Source organism: Phlebotomus papatasi, chromosome 2, assembly GCF_024763615.1.
Source record: "Phlebotomus papatasi isolate M1 chromosome 2, Ppap_2.1, whole genome shotgun sequence".
Classification (NCBI taxonomy): domain Eukaryota; kingdom Metazoa; phylum Arthropoda; class Insecta; order Diptera; family Psychodidae; genus Phlebotomus; species Phlebotomus papatasi.
In genome coordinates this window covers 101697334-101711619 of record NC_077223.1, presented here as the reverse complement: position 1 = coordinate 101711619, position 14286 = coordinate 101697334, and the positions used below count along the sequence as shown (strand labels likewise).

At 33.6% G+C, this 14286-nt stretch overlaps 2 protein-coding genes across 21 annotated transcripts in view; one reads left to right on the top strand and one right to left on the bottom strand.

The window, feature by feature from the left end:
• Window positions 1-13114, top strand: part of LOC129800462 (PDZ and LIM domain protein 3) — a 44859-nt gene extending 31745 nt beyond the window's left edge. For 4 of the 20 annotated variants that reach the window (XM_055844855.1, XM_055844846.1, XM_055844856.1 and 1 more), the window contains 6 exons: window positions 4331-4477; window positions 4580-4624; window positions 7549-7640; window positions 7973-8020; window positions 9313-9463; window positions 12426-13114. In XM_055844855.1, coding sequence (XP_055700830.1) covers window positions 4331-4477; window positions 4580-4624; window positions 7549-7640; window positions 7973-8020; window positions 9313-9463; window positions 12426-12545 — 603 coding nt within the window. In that variant the 3' untranslated portion in view covers window positions 12546-13114. The other 16 variants (XM_055844852.1, XM_055844863.1, XM_055844862.1 and 13 more) reach the window with 6 other exon arrangements.
• On the bottom strand, window positions 2268-4166 carry LOC129800456 (cell division control protein 6 homolog). The gene has a single exon (XM_055844838.1). It carries the CDS (start codon window positions 3935-3937, stop codon window positions 2432-2434), a length of 1506 nt encoding a protein of 501 aa, XP_055700813.1. The 5' UTR covers window positions 3938-4166; the 3' UTR covers window positions 2268-2431.
• Window positions 13115-14286: the final 1172 nt, after the last annotated feature.

Genomic DNA, 14286 nt, shown 5'->3' with positions numbered 1-14286 from the left:
TTTATGAAAGAGTAAAATCTTAGAAAATTCATATTCGAGATACAATCAAATGAGATGAAAAGATACCTCAACTTGTGATAAAATACACTCCCAAATATTTAAAAGGGCGTTGATACTTTTGAAAGATATAATTTACAGTAGACTCTTTCAAATTCGGGCATTTAGAATCGAAACTTCACCCGAATTAGAGAGAAATTCGGGCGTTGAATTGTTTGAAATGCAACGATTTTTTGTTCTTCTGCATACTCATATTAAGTTTACATACTCATATTAATTATATTTATTTATATTTGCTTCATTCGAAAACTTGAAAAATGTCGATAATTTTTTTCAAATTTAACTTCTGCCCGAATTAAAAAGTAATCCGATCTTAAAAGAGCCGAATTAGTGAGTCTACTGTATCTCAACTCAAATCTATCTCAACTGTTGTCTCCTGATGATTGAAGAGTGTCTGGTGCTGTGTCTCCAAGATCTTTGTGTGAGCACCCTGGAACCCTCCCGCCAAGGTTACACGATCCTCCAATTCACGAAACCCAGTGATTTTTGACATCACTCGACCACTGAGGAAGACACGGAGCGTGTCGAAAGCTCTGGTAGAAGAGTGAGTTTTGATCTTAGGGTTGAAGACTCCACAGATTGTGTTGACACGTCCGGACGGAGCTTCCCTCCGAAAATTTCCACAATAAAATACTACAGATCTAATGAGATATACGAAAAATTAATAGGTGATATCTCCAATATTTACCAGCGAAAAAGTAGTCACCTTAATTGATTGGTTGAAATTCATATTTTATAAAATTGTCTACTCGGGGTTGCATCGCAAATCTCGTTCTGAAAAGAGCCTGCCAATAAAATTACGAGATTTGACATCTCGTTCACAAAGTTGCATCGGAAATCTCTTAAGTTAATATATTAATAGACGAAATCAGTAAAGTTGCATCGCGCTGTAATTACAGATATCAGGTACACAGTAAAAAAAATTTCAAATTACAACCATTATGGTTGGTAATTTTTGCAGGATCATTATAGTTGTGAGATTTGTGTATTGGCAATGTTGTGTATTGTCAATTTGTGTATTTTATAAAACGGCTTCCTGTCTACAATTTTGATTGTAGAGCAATTTTATTCGGTTTATGTGTATTATTTGTGAAAAGTCTCTGTATTAAACTAAGAAAAAAAAGAAAGAAAGAGCAAAAAAAACATGAAAAGCGGAGTCTGAGACTTGATCCCATAACCTTTGCGTTAAAGGTCTCGCGTTTTTCGGCCGCGCCACGAACTTGCTTACTGCTCTTAAGCAAATGGCCAAGAGTTGCATCGTCAATTTTTCTAATTTACGTGATGCTTCCTCTGTTTCCTGTTATTATATAATTATTCCTAATTTTTTACGACTGAGGCATATTTTAAGAATACAATGAATGATTCAAGAAGACAATTAGACAGTTAAAAATTCGAAAAATGACTAAAATCTTAGAAAAATTGGAATAGTAAACAATCAAATTTTGACAGTTCTCACACAAATTTTCCCATACACAAATTTCATTACACAAACATAATTTTATACTACAGTAGACTCTCTCAAATTCGGGCATTTGGGATCGAAATGTCACACGAATTAGAGAGAAATTCGGGCTACAATGTTTTTGAAATGCAACGATTTTTTTGTCCCTTTGCATACTCATTGAGTTTACATACTCATATTTGCTGTAAATGTCATAAAAATCCCTTAATAATGCAAAATCACATCATAAGTAAGGCAAACCAATGAAAATTTAAGCATATTTCCTTCATTCGATAACCAAGATCAAGCTTGAAAAATGTCAACAAACTTTTTTTCAAATATAACTGCTGCCCGAATTAAAAAGTATCCCGATCTTAAACGAGCCGAATTAGCAAGAGTCTACTGCTGTAACATTATGCTAGTATCGCACTACAAATATGATAGTAATTTCACAATTTACAACCAAAATGCTTGTGACATTACACAACTTTTCCCATACACAACCTTATTTCTCACACAATTTTTTACTGTGTAGAAAAGCTCTTATTTGACTTCTTTCTAAGAAACGTATAATACGCGTAAAATAATGCCAATATCCCTTTCGAAATTGCAATTTTTGAATTTAAAGGGCCATTTAACGGTAATTTAAAGGGACTTCTGAGAATTTTGGCGCATTTTCAGGAAAATCTCTTTACAAATTCCCAAAAAATCTCACGCAATGATTAACTGAGATTTGAGATTTGTATTTTATTAGCAAAAATGTCAAGAATTCAGGCTATGGACAAATTTATTTGCTCTAAATATTACAAGGATATGTATGTGAAATTTTGCAATAAAATTAATGGATGGTGACTTTAAACTTGCTGAGCACATTGTTGTCGCTCTTTTTGATGCTATTTCGGGCTACTCACGCCCACGTCCTGAGCCCACAGCTCATTTGCCTAGACACGATGTTGCGTTGAGGATTGTTGCAATGAGTTGTTTATCTTTGAGGGCATTCGTCACGTCCTCTTCATCCCATTGCAGGCTGATTTTGTGCAGCTTGGCCTCCTTCTTCCGCTGAATCTTGACAATGCCCCTGGTCTCCACCAGTGAGCAAATCCCCATGAACTCTCCCCTGTCCACAGCGTTGATAGAGAGCTTCATGCAGACCTTTCGGTAGACCTCATGGAGCCTTCCGAGGGTGATATCCCTGTTCTTGTCCTTCTTCAGGATAAGGATGATGCTGCAGATGAGGATTTTCTGCTGCAATGGGAATACATCATCGAGGTCTTCATTGAGAGTCTGAGATGTTCCGTAGACGGAATTCATGACGTCCAGGACTTCTTTGGGGGCAATTGGAGCGTCTACTGGCAAGATATCCACGCCCAGATCTTCGATATTGAGGATTTTCTTTGAAGTGGCATTCCTCTCAGCCACTTCTACAATCCTTCTCCCAATATCCAGAGCCCTCCGAACATCCCCAGAAATTGCTGCAACTTTTCCGGAGAGGAGATGCAAAGTCGCAGCCGGGAAGAGACTAGAAACTCCTCCTTCTTCCAGTCTTTTGGTCAAAATCTGAGCAATTTGCTGCTTCGTGTAGGCAGCAAAATGCATCAGCCGAGGCTGAAGTTCACATCTGCTCTGCAAACGGGTCAGGAGGCGATCTGTGAGATCCAGGGAATTGGCAATTCCCACAAGAACCAGTTGATTTGGAAATTTTCTCGGCCATTCGAAAATTGTGTACAGAACAGCCTGTTTATTCCCTACGAGCTGGTCAATTTCATCCAGCACCAGCAGCAGCATTTTCCCTCTCATTCCCTTGAGAGCCTCCTCTATCGCCAGAAGCGAATCCTTCTCAGATTTCGCATTCTTCCCCAATTCTCCAGAAATTTTCTTGTACACCGCCCCAATTGAGGCTATAGAGGTGCAATTGACGTAGATCTTCTTGAAGGCTTTCGACATGCCTTCATCTGAGAGGATCTTGGTCAGGGAAGCTGTTTTCCCCGTCCCTGGAGGCCCTGAAATGTACAGACTTACAGATTGATGGTGTTCTCGAGCCTCCTGCAGGATTCCCGATAACTCTTGTAGCTCCTTCTCCCTCCCCGGAAGGTTATTAGTGGCTGAGCTGTTCAGCATCTGCCGGGCTTTCTGATAAGGTGACGCTGGAGCCTCTTCTGGACAGTCAATGGCGATTTTCTGCAGCAATCTCTTTGGAGTCTCTATACTAACTGGCCTCTCAAACTTCCCCACTTTTGGGGGTGTTGTATGCTCAATGGATTCCCCTGAAGACTCAGTTTTGTCCTCCAAATCCTCCTCATCGCTGACCAGAACCCTCCTCCTTGATGTTTTCTCCCGAATTGAGGCTCTCAATGAATTCTTCTTATCACTCTCACTACCCCGGGACACTCCCTCAACCTCCTCCAACACTTTCCTTCTAGAACTTCGTGTCTGTGGCATGGTAATCCGTCAAAATTCTCCAGGAACTCAAACCAAAACAAACAGAAGACTGTCAGAAAGCGCGCGAAGTTCTCATAACCTCACTTAACAGCGCCACTTGCGGACAAATTCTTTTCAATTCAAAATCCGTTCGTTGAATTCCTTTCCCGGGCAAAAAATGAACCAAAAAAAATGAACTTCCCCCCAAAAAATATTTTTTCGTGGAAAGCGTGAAAATTTGTGAAAAATCCCCACCAGAAAGCCACTGGCGTCATGTGTTTTATAATAAACGGACTAAAAATAGCTTTTGAGAAAAGAATTGAGAGATGTGATCTTGTGGCTGTGCTGAGCAATGTTTTTGCCAATATTATGCTGGTGCCAGAAATAAATTTGATTCCCTCTCTCTCTCCACAGCCATATCGGACGACTCCTCTGATCCTTCCCGGAGCCAAAGTCAAGAGGGACACTGGACCAACTGAGTCCTACCTGAGGCACCATCCCAATCCGGCCATGAGGGCTCCCCCTCACCATGATTTCCAGGATGCGCTCATGAAACAGAAGGTAAGTCAATTGAGATTTTTCCAGCTCTAAAAGCATCATATTTCTGTAAATAATTTAATTCATTATGCCCTGTGTCAATGTCTTCAACTTGAACTCTTAAAGGTGGCCGATACTATTCATCGAATTGTCGGAGATGATGGATCAAAGGTGGAATTTAGATGCATTTTTAAGTGTTTCTCAAGTTATCCTACACATTCTCTCTCTTTTTTTTGTATCAAGGGGTGTATAACTTTCCAAAAAAAATATTGATACACTTTAAAAAAGTATATAATAAAAGAAAAATCTCATATCATAGTTTCTTTGTTCTTTTATCATAGGCAATCTCTTTGTTCTTTTTTCAAAATGAGGTTATGTTATACATAACCTAAAAATCACGGCATTATTTTTATTCAATAAAACATAATTATAGCAATTAGGCAAGAAATCTTAATGAAGAAATCAGTTATTTCAGCAACGAAAATAATGTAGAATAATAAATGTTCAGTTTACAACATTTCAAAAAAAATTTTTTGAGGTTACTCGTAACATAACCTTAAAATAGATATTGATTTTCCTGTATACACAATTTTTTTGCAATTCCTAATTCTTAAGTTTGAACGTTTGAAGTGAAACTTTTAAAAAGCACAAATTCAGAAGCATTTCATGCTTAAGCAATAAATTAATTTGGAAAGCTAAGTGAAATAGGCCCCACAACGGGTTTCACTCTTATTCTTTTTTTTAAGCGGCAATTACTAATATTGTGATCTATTAAAACACTAGATAAGGTAAGATAAATACCAAGAATTCTGAAGGTTAAGTTATCGATTTTCATTTGACCTCAAAATCGTAAATAATTTAAAAAAAAAAACAATTTGTCAAAAAGTGATTTATGGAAGAAATATAACTAAAATTTTCTATCAAATCCACAAAACAGATTCTCAAGGTCAGGTTTAGCTTTTGAGAAATATTTGATAAAAGTTTCGAAAAATTACAAAATTTCTATGTGGCATATATGAGGCTACAGCGCCCCTGGTGTTGGTTTTATAAACTTCATTGGTTCTAGTTTAGAGAATTTTTGGCTTATCATTTGAAAGTCTTTAAGGCTTTCAACGTATTTCAGTAAAAAATGAAGGCAGTTTAGCAGAATACAGTAGACTCTCTCTCAAATGGGCATAAAGGATCACGATAAAATAGGAAGAATTACAGCGAATTTGAGCGAAGTAGCTTCATAATTAAACGTGAAAATTGTCGACAAAATTTTTCGCCCGATTGAGTGAAAGTCTACTGTACAGATACGTAAGTACCGAAAAAAAACGTTCAAAACGAATTTACCTTGATTCCAAACACAAAAACAGGATGAAATCAAAATACTAAGTATTTTCGTAAATCATTGGACGTAAGCAATCGAAAAATTACATGAGAATCCAGGGACAAAATCACTGTTGCATAGTATTATTCATCAAAATAATAAATTAAAATATTTTAGGTTATGGAGGAATTTTCGGTCTAATAGGTTGTAGTAGATTGTGAACGGAAAAATAGACCTTTCTTCACTTTTTCTTCTTTTTCTTCTTGAAAAGAGAAAAAGTCAAGAAAGGTCTATTTTTCCATTCACAATTTTAGGTTATGTTACACTTGAGCGTAAAAATTCGGTTTCTCATGGCATTGAAGGTTTCTCATAACTTAAAAGTGATTTTGTGTGGGAACTACGTGATGGAGAAGTGAGAGATGAAATGTATTTATATATTTAAATTTAAAGGTTAAATGGGACGTCGACTAGGCCCAAAGCTCATTAAAGTCCTCTACACAGTTTACAAAATTATGTCCATATTGAAGCAAATTGACTAAACTTGCGTAGAAAAAACTGATAAATATATACATAAATACCTCTAATATGTAGACGCCATAAGAACGTTTAAACAGTTTTCAGGAAATAAAACGTCAATCTTATAAATTATTTTAGAATGCTATCGTTAATATCCCAAGCACTGACAATCCTTTTTGGTTTGGGTATCAGTAATTTTTAAATCTTATACCGATACCTACAAAATGAATCTAGTCCCATCTCTAGCGAAAGGTTGGACAAACTCCCATACATTTTTATCTATTATTGCCTTTTGAGGTTACCTTACACATAACCTCAAATCAAGCAACACTTCACTTCTTTAAATTTATTTATTTTATTTATTTATTGAATGTCTAATCGTGATTTTCTAACCTTCAATAAATTTTCTGGGTTTATTATTTAAAATAATTTGAAATGAATTTAAAATCGCCATAGAAGACCAGATCAGATTTAATTGTCTTAAAATTGCATAAATTAGGAAAAATACAAGGATCATATAATATTGTTTCTGGGATTTTTGGCATTCATTTTATAGGTTAGGAAAAATTTTAGGTTAGGCTAAATACAAGCTAAATAATGATGTCTTCAGCAAATAAGAAAATTAGGACATTAGAAGGATTATTTTGTGTTGTAGTAGTAGGCATACTAGGCAAAAGGATATTTTCAATAAAAATAATCTTTTCTCTTTTTTTATTTGAAATAACTCAAATTTTAATTCAAACCTTAAAGAAATCCGAACTATTTCAAATTTATCTGGAATGTTTTATTAAATACTACATGGAAACCATTGCAGATTACTTTTTAAATTAGTATTCTAAGATTTTCAAGGTTAGGTCATACATAACCTAATTCCTTTACCAAGAGATTTAAGTTCATTATAAAATAATCTACAAAAGATTTAAATTTTCTTTTATTAAAATCGTACTAAATTGTGCGAAAATTGATATAATATTTGATCTTAAAATGTTCTACTATTTTTGTATCAAATTGTACATAACCAAAAAGGTTATACACCCCTAAATCTTCTTTTATTTACGATCCACCATAATTTTAACTAATTTTCCTATACAAATATTCTTACCTGAAAGTTATCTCGCAAAACCAAAATAATAATACGATAATTGGGACAAGGAAAATGACTCGAATGTCCACCAAAAATATACATATCTGCTTTTTCCGTAGAAAATTTTAAGAGCTTTAATTAAAATAGGATGGAATCTTACTAGAATTTTCTTCTATCATTTAGGTTGTTCACAAGCAATTCAACTCACCAATTGGCCTGTACTCAGAAAACAACATTGAAAAAACAATTCAGCAAAGTGCTCCAAATTCTGTACCGTAAGTAACATTTCCTGCATTTCTTCACATTTTCCACACACCATTAGATCGTATTGATCCCACGAAATATAAGTAAAATTCCTCACCATTATCGCTGTGATAATTCACATAAAATAGAATGTCGTTCTTCCCAAAAATCGAACCATAAATCAAGTTAATTCTCTCATAGATTAAAATGTCTTATTGAGTATTTTTTTTCTAGAAACTGTTCTCATTTAACCGCAGAGAAGTCTTTTTTCTAATTTTTGAAATTGAAAAAATTAATGAAATTTGAGAAAATATTAAATATTTTTGATCAAAATAATTTAGTTTTTGTATTATTTATCTCTTAGATCGAATGGTTATATTGTCGATCGGCCGAAACCTACAAAAATTCAAGGGTAACAATCGAGAATCGTATCAAAATCAATCATGATCTCATGTTTCAAAATCACTAGAAGTTGAAATTTCATAGTATTTTTTTGGTTTTTTTCGGAGTTTTTTTTTTTACTGAGATTGTGGTTAAAAATTGAATTTAGATTTTGCTGCTTTTATACCATAAAACAGCTTTTTAATGTGAATATTTAAGAAATTTTCACTTAGAAACTCTTTTTACCAACTTCACATTCTGTATATCAAGAACAAGAAGAACAAAAAGAAACCGTTCGTAGTCTATGTTTCGTAGAATCGCTTTATGATTATCCTAAGTCCACCCCCTTCAAAAATCACCCCTAAATGTAGCTGGTAGTGTATGTTTTTTTTCTAATTGCACTGAAACTAAAAATAATAAACTGTTCCTAACCTCAAAAAGCATAAAAAATTACAACCTATAAGAAAGTAGTTTTAGTTCCAACAAACAAACAAATATAAAATGATCCAAATAGTGGAATAATAGCAAAATGAACTTGACTACACCATTAATTGTAGAATTTTCATCGATCTTTCTTTTCTGAAACAAAAACAAAAAATTTTGGAGCAACAAGAGCAACTTCAGCATCAGCAACCATCATCATCATTTGTGTCTCAACACACATCCAACTCATACCCCACACAATCTCGATTCTATCGTGGTTTCAATGCTGCTAATAATATCCAAAATAAAACTGTTCCCACTTACTACAGCCCCTACAATTAGCCTATCCCTCTTTGCTGTGAACACTTATTCTAATGCAGTGTCTTTCCAAATGTGATCCAAAGACATCAAGACTCTATTTCTATCGACTAAATCTTCAAATATTTTGAAGACATTTTTTTTTGTTCACTAACATCCCAAAAACCCCTATTGCCTCTAGACTGTTCCCAAAACCAAACAAAACTAACCTCAATTCATCAACTGACATTATCTATAAAGACAAACTATTGTTGTTCGTTGTTATCTAACAACTTTGTTATTGTAAAATGTGATGTTTACAATGTTTAATTGTTACTAATACCAAATTATGTTTTAGACAAGACTATGACAAAAACAAAAGTTGTTTACATTTGTTTAAATGTTTAAAAACAAAAGTTACCATATCCATTTATTCATATCTAAGATTTTTGTTTTCTCGTTAGAAAATTCACTTATAACTCTTAACACTCAATTGGGCACCTTTTTCTTTCTCTTTTTTTTTATTGTCGCTCCTCCATCCAAAATCAATCAAAATCAATATTATCAAAAAAAATATCAAACAATAAAATACCGCTAAAATAGCTACAAGAGGACCGTCCTCTATGATCCACTGAAGAGTGAAACATACAGAGCCATTCAGGAAGAGACTTACGACGTGGGCAATCCCCACGAAGTGCCCCAACCCGTGCAAACTAAAGTCTTTCACCCCACATCCCGTGGAGTTCCTCAGAAGGTACTGTTCTTAACTGTTTTCAGAACCGTAAAAATATTTTATTTTTAATAGAACTAGAGCCTAGTCCCGGGCGAGTGATCTTTAAAGTTGAAGCCAATTTCTTACTTTCACATACAAATGCGTACGAGAATTTTTCTGCACTCGTGACCGTTACACGATTTAAGTCAAAATTGAAGTATTCCTTGTGTACAAGACTCTGGTCTTTGTAAAGAGAGATAAATATGTTATATTTCTGTCTAAATTCGTTCTTGTACTGAGAAGTGTAAGCTGAATTTCTAATCAATTTGTGAGTTGGCTTCAAATAGCTCCATTATAAAAAGACACTTCGCCGGGGGGTAGACTAGAGCAGAGGTGTGCAAGAACCGTTTGAAACTGAACAAACGTCAAATGAAACGTATACATCAATGGTCAAAACGCTACCTGAACAAACTTGTTTTGACGTTTGTTCGGTTTTAACGGTTCTTGCACTCCCCTGAACTAGAGCATAGGTGAGCAAGAACCGTTTAAAACCGAATACACGCCAAATGAAAATTGTACGTCAGTGGTCAAAACGCTGGACAAACTATTTTGACGTTTATTCAGTTTCAAATTGTTTGTGATCACCCCTGGATTAGAGGTTATGTTGCAAAGTCAGGTTTTTACTGAGGTTATAATTCAGAATTTTATCTGGTATATTTGGTGAAGCTCCCGTAATATTAATATTATCCCTAACCAGACTATATAATCTAAAGATTTCCTTAAAGATTTCTGATGTCTTTCGATCACTGAGGAAGACACGGAGTGTGTCGAAAGCCTAGTATTTCTAGGTTAGATTTTTAAGACACGTGACACATCTTTTCAATTTAGTGCAATTCAGTCGATTGGTTTCTTACCTCTTACGCTTTTTAGATAAATAACCTTGTCTTTTTCTATAAAATGAAAATTTAAATTGAAAATGAAATTGAAATTAAAATTTTCAATTGAACCAAAAATGAAAGATGAAAACCCATCCGAAAAGGATTTTTGACCTTGTCAATTATTTGACAGTTGGCACCCAAATATTGAATGGGTTTAATTTGATTTCAGGTTGAAAGAATATATAACAATATACAATATATTAAATTTCATTAAAATGAAAAGGTATTTCAGCACCATTAATTTCACTTTTTCAAAATGAATATTGTCTGAGAAACTAATTAGGTGGCCAATTTTTGTAGATCTAAATTCATTAAGCACAGCGCCTTAATCTAAATAAGTAACATCTGGGAATTTCGATACTAATGGCTTCGGCACACCTTTTAGACCAGGAAAATTTCATAAAGTCAAAATTCACTTTTGTTGCTTTCTCAAAATTTTGGCATAAGTCTATCCCAATTTGTCCGTTTCAAAATTGTACTTAACTAAATTTAATTTGGTATGATGTTCAAAAAAAGAAGAAGAGTGCGAAAGATTATAACAGACATACGCAAAACTGTTAAGGAAGTGATGTGAATTTTGTCTTTATGAAATTTTCCAGATCTAAAAGCTGTGCCCAAAGCAAATGCCTAAAAGCAGGAAACTTTAATGACATCAAAATTTGCATATGTTTCAGTCTCAAACATATTGCGTATGTCAATCCCAGTAGGGGAAACTGGGGCACCACCAAACACGGGGTACCACCAAACACTAATTTTTATTTCTAAACTACTTGGACTATCTCGACTATTCCTTCAGTGGACAAGCATCCCTATAGTACCTATAAATTCCTATAGGTCTTATCCTCCGAAGTCGAATATCCGATTAAAAAATCGCAGTGTTTGTTGGTACCCCGTGTTTGGTGGTGCCACAGTTTCCCCTATATCGCCTTCAAATCTAAATTCAATTTGTGATATCTAAATGTTAATTCAAATTAGTTTTAAATGTGAAAAATTCCCGAAAAGTTTGATAGAGTTCCCGAAAGGATAGATATGTCTATCCCACTCTTTTACTTTCAAATCTAAATTGAATTTAGATTTAAGTTTAAATATGAAAAAATGAGATTCCCAAAAAAACTCCCAAAGAGTTCAAAAGAGTACCTAAAAGGATAGGTATATCTATCCCACTTTTTCACTGTTAAATCTAAATAAAATTTAGATTTAGATTTAAATGTAAAAGAATGGGGTGTCCCAAAGAAATCTGAAAGAATTTGAAAGAGTCCCCGAAAAGGTAGACATGTTCATCAAACTCTTTCATTATCAAAGCTAAATTGAATTTAGATTTAAATTTAAATGCACAAAAAATTGATTTTGCATTTAGATTTCACGAATTCACTTTAAATTTGAGAGTGAGAGAATGGAATAGACATATGCAATACTTTTCAGAAGGAAAACTATGATAATTTTGTTTCTATATAATTTTCCTGATCTAAAAGGTGTGCCGTTTTCAAAGTGTCATAAACTGTCAAGTATATATTATTCTGACTATCTATTCAAGTGGACAAATGGATCTTGTTAAAATTTTGTTAAAAGATGTTTACCAATTTGACAAAACTTTTTTCACATTTTATAAAGAAAAACATCCTTTTGACAAACTTTGAACAAAATCCAGTTGGGAGATCGATTTGACGAAACTTTTCTAAATTCTGTGTGGAAGAGCATCCTTTTGAAATTTTTTTTTTGTTAATTTGCCAAAACTTCTTTTCACAGTAGACTAGAATGAATCACAGTTTAGAGGTTAGAATTATTTACATTCCTTAACGTCAACGAACTTATACAATTTACCTTCCTTAATAACTTCAAAATTGTCTAAAATAAATTAATTGATTATTTAATTTAATTTGGCTATTCATTCAGGTTAAAAAATTGAGGTTATACCCTTAATAAAATCTCTGTTTGCAACATAACCTTTTCTCAAATTTATAAAAATCTAAACTGTTCTCAAAAAGTGCATTAGCTAAAGAAATTGCATTAGATGAATTATGTAGCTAACCCCTTGATTTTCTATATGTTTCTTTTCAAATTCGCAGAAACCAGTAGCTGTTTATCCACCGGTTTCACCAAATAACGCCATGGATCCCAATGACATCCACCAAAGTGGCTCCTTCAAGCGCCTGATGTACAGCGTCTTGGGAGACACTTCCTACTAAAAACAACCACCCCCGGGGCAGAAAGTGAATTTTTTGGAGATAAAACTCGATAGAAGAAATATTTTTTCACAAAATAAAAATTTTAAAAGAAATATTGCAACTACCATTCACACTAAATTCAAATTTGCATATTTGTGTAATTTTATGTGTGAAAATAATTACAGTGAAAAAAAAAGAAATACGAAATTATTTTGCTTAATTGTTAAAAATTAAAAAAAAAAACAAAATTCTACGAATATTTGTAAAGTTTCCTAAATCTACTACATAATATTTTATGACTCTAATTTTAGTAATATTTTTCTTTTTGATTTTATTTTTCTTTTGACACGTTTCTCCGAGTGTAAAAATCTAGTCAAATTCAAATTTATTTTTCTCGTGTAAAAAGTAAGGATGATCGAATCTTGTTGATTCAGTGGGAATGTTCTTTTTAACTTATTTACAGAATACAAAATATTTCTTTGTCTATTATGCAAAATATTGCTAATCAGTGTAAAGAAAAAAACACAAAACTTACTGAATATTCAATGTGTAAAGTTGGAAGCTAATAAAAAGGGATTAATTAAATAAAAGGAGTTTTTTTTATGTTGTTTTGTTGAAGAAATTGACACCATTTAAATTTTTATCATTTTTCTAGATAAAATAATGTGATACAGGGGGTCCAGGGATTATGCATATTTTCAGGATCGAAAAAAAGCGCGCGAAATGGATTTATTCATACAGAAATTTTGCATACTCTCAGGAGAATTCTGTTGAATAAGTTACGGAAACGCCGTAAAATATGCAAAATATTATTAGTACCAATTTTTTGGACTATTTTCAGCGAAAAAATGCATACATTTAGGAGAATTTCATAAATGATTTCACAAAAATAAGCTCCTACTAGCACAAGTGTATTCCAATACGGATAATCCCGGAACACCCTATAAGATCTTTATCTGTTGATCCAATTTGGAACGGTTTTGGAGAAACCAATAAGTTCATATAACTGGTAAAAGTTAGATTTATTAACCTTAAAACGAGGGAGATAATCTAAACGAAGCAGGTAAGGCACGTAATTCTACATCAATTAAGACTCCAAATATTCTTCAATCTTTTTAATTTTAATTTCAAAATTAGGATTTTGCAAAAGTTGCAGTTTAAAAGAATTTGAAGACCTATTTTTATTTTTGCGCCTTCCTAAATTTAGGGGTCCCACCCCTTCCATCCCACCAAAAACATATTTTTTGACTAATCTGAATATTGGACCTTATGGCTCCAGCACACCTTTTAGATCAGGAAAATTTCATCAAGTCGAAATTCGAATTCCTTTCTTTCTCACATGCTTTGAATGTTATCTATCTCATTCTATTGTACTCTTCTTCTTCTTTTAAACATCACTCCAAATTCAATTTAGCTCAATCGAATTTTCTGTGCGAAAGAATGAGATAGTTATATGGAAAACATGTGAGAAAGAAAGGGATTCGAATTTCGACTTCATGAAATTTTCCTGATCTAAAAGGTGTGCCGGATTCATTACGATCTCATTCATTTTTTGGACATCTTTTGGAGGTACTCCAAAACTGAACATTTCCTCCATGAACACTTTTGACCGGAAAAATCACTGTCTTGAATTATTCAAAGTCGAAGATCAACCACCCTAGAGCGCCCAGGGAGGGCCTAATTTTCAACAGATTTGGTTAAATGAAATTCTCTGAACCCGACTGCATCGATCATATTCGGTGATGAATCGGGAGAATAACGG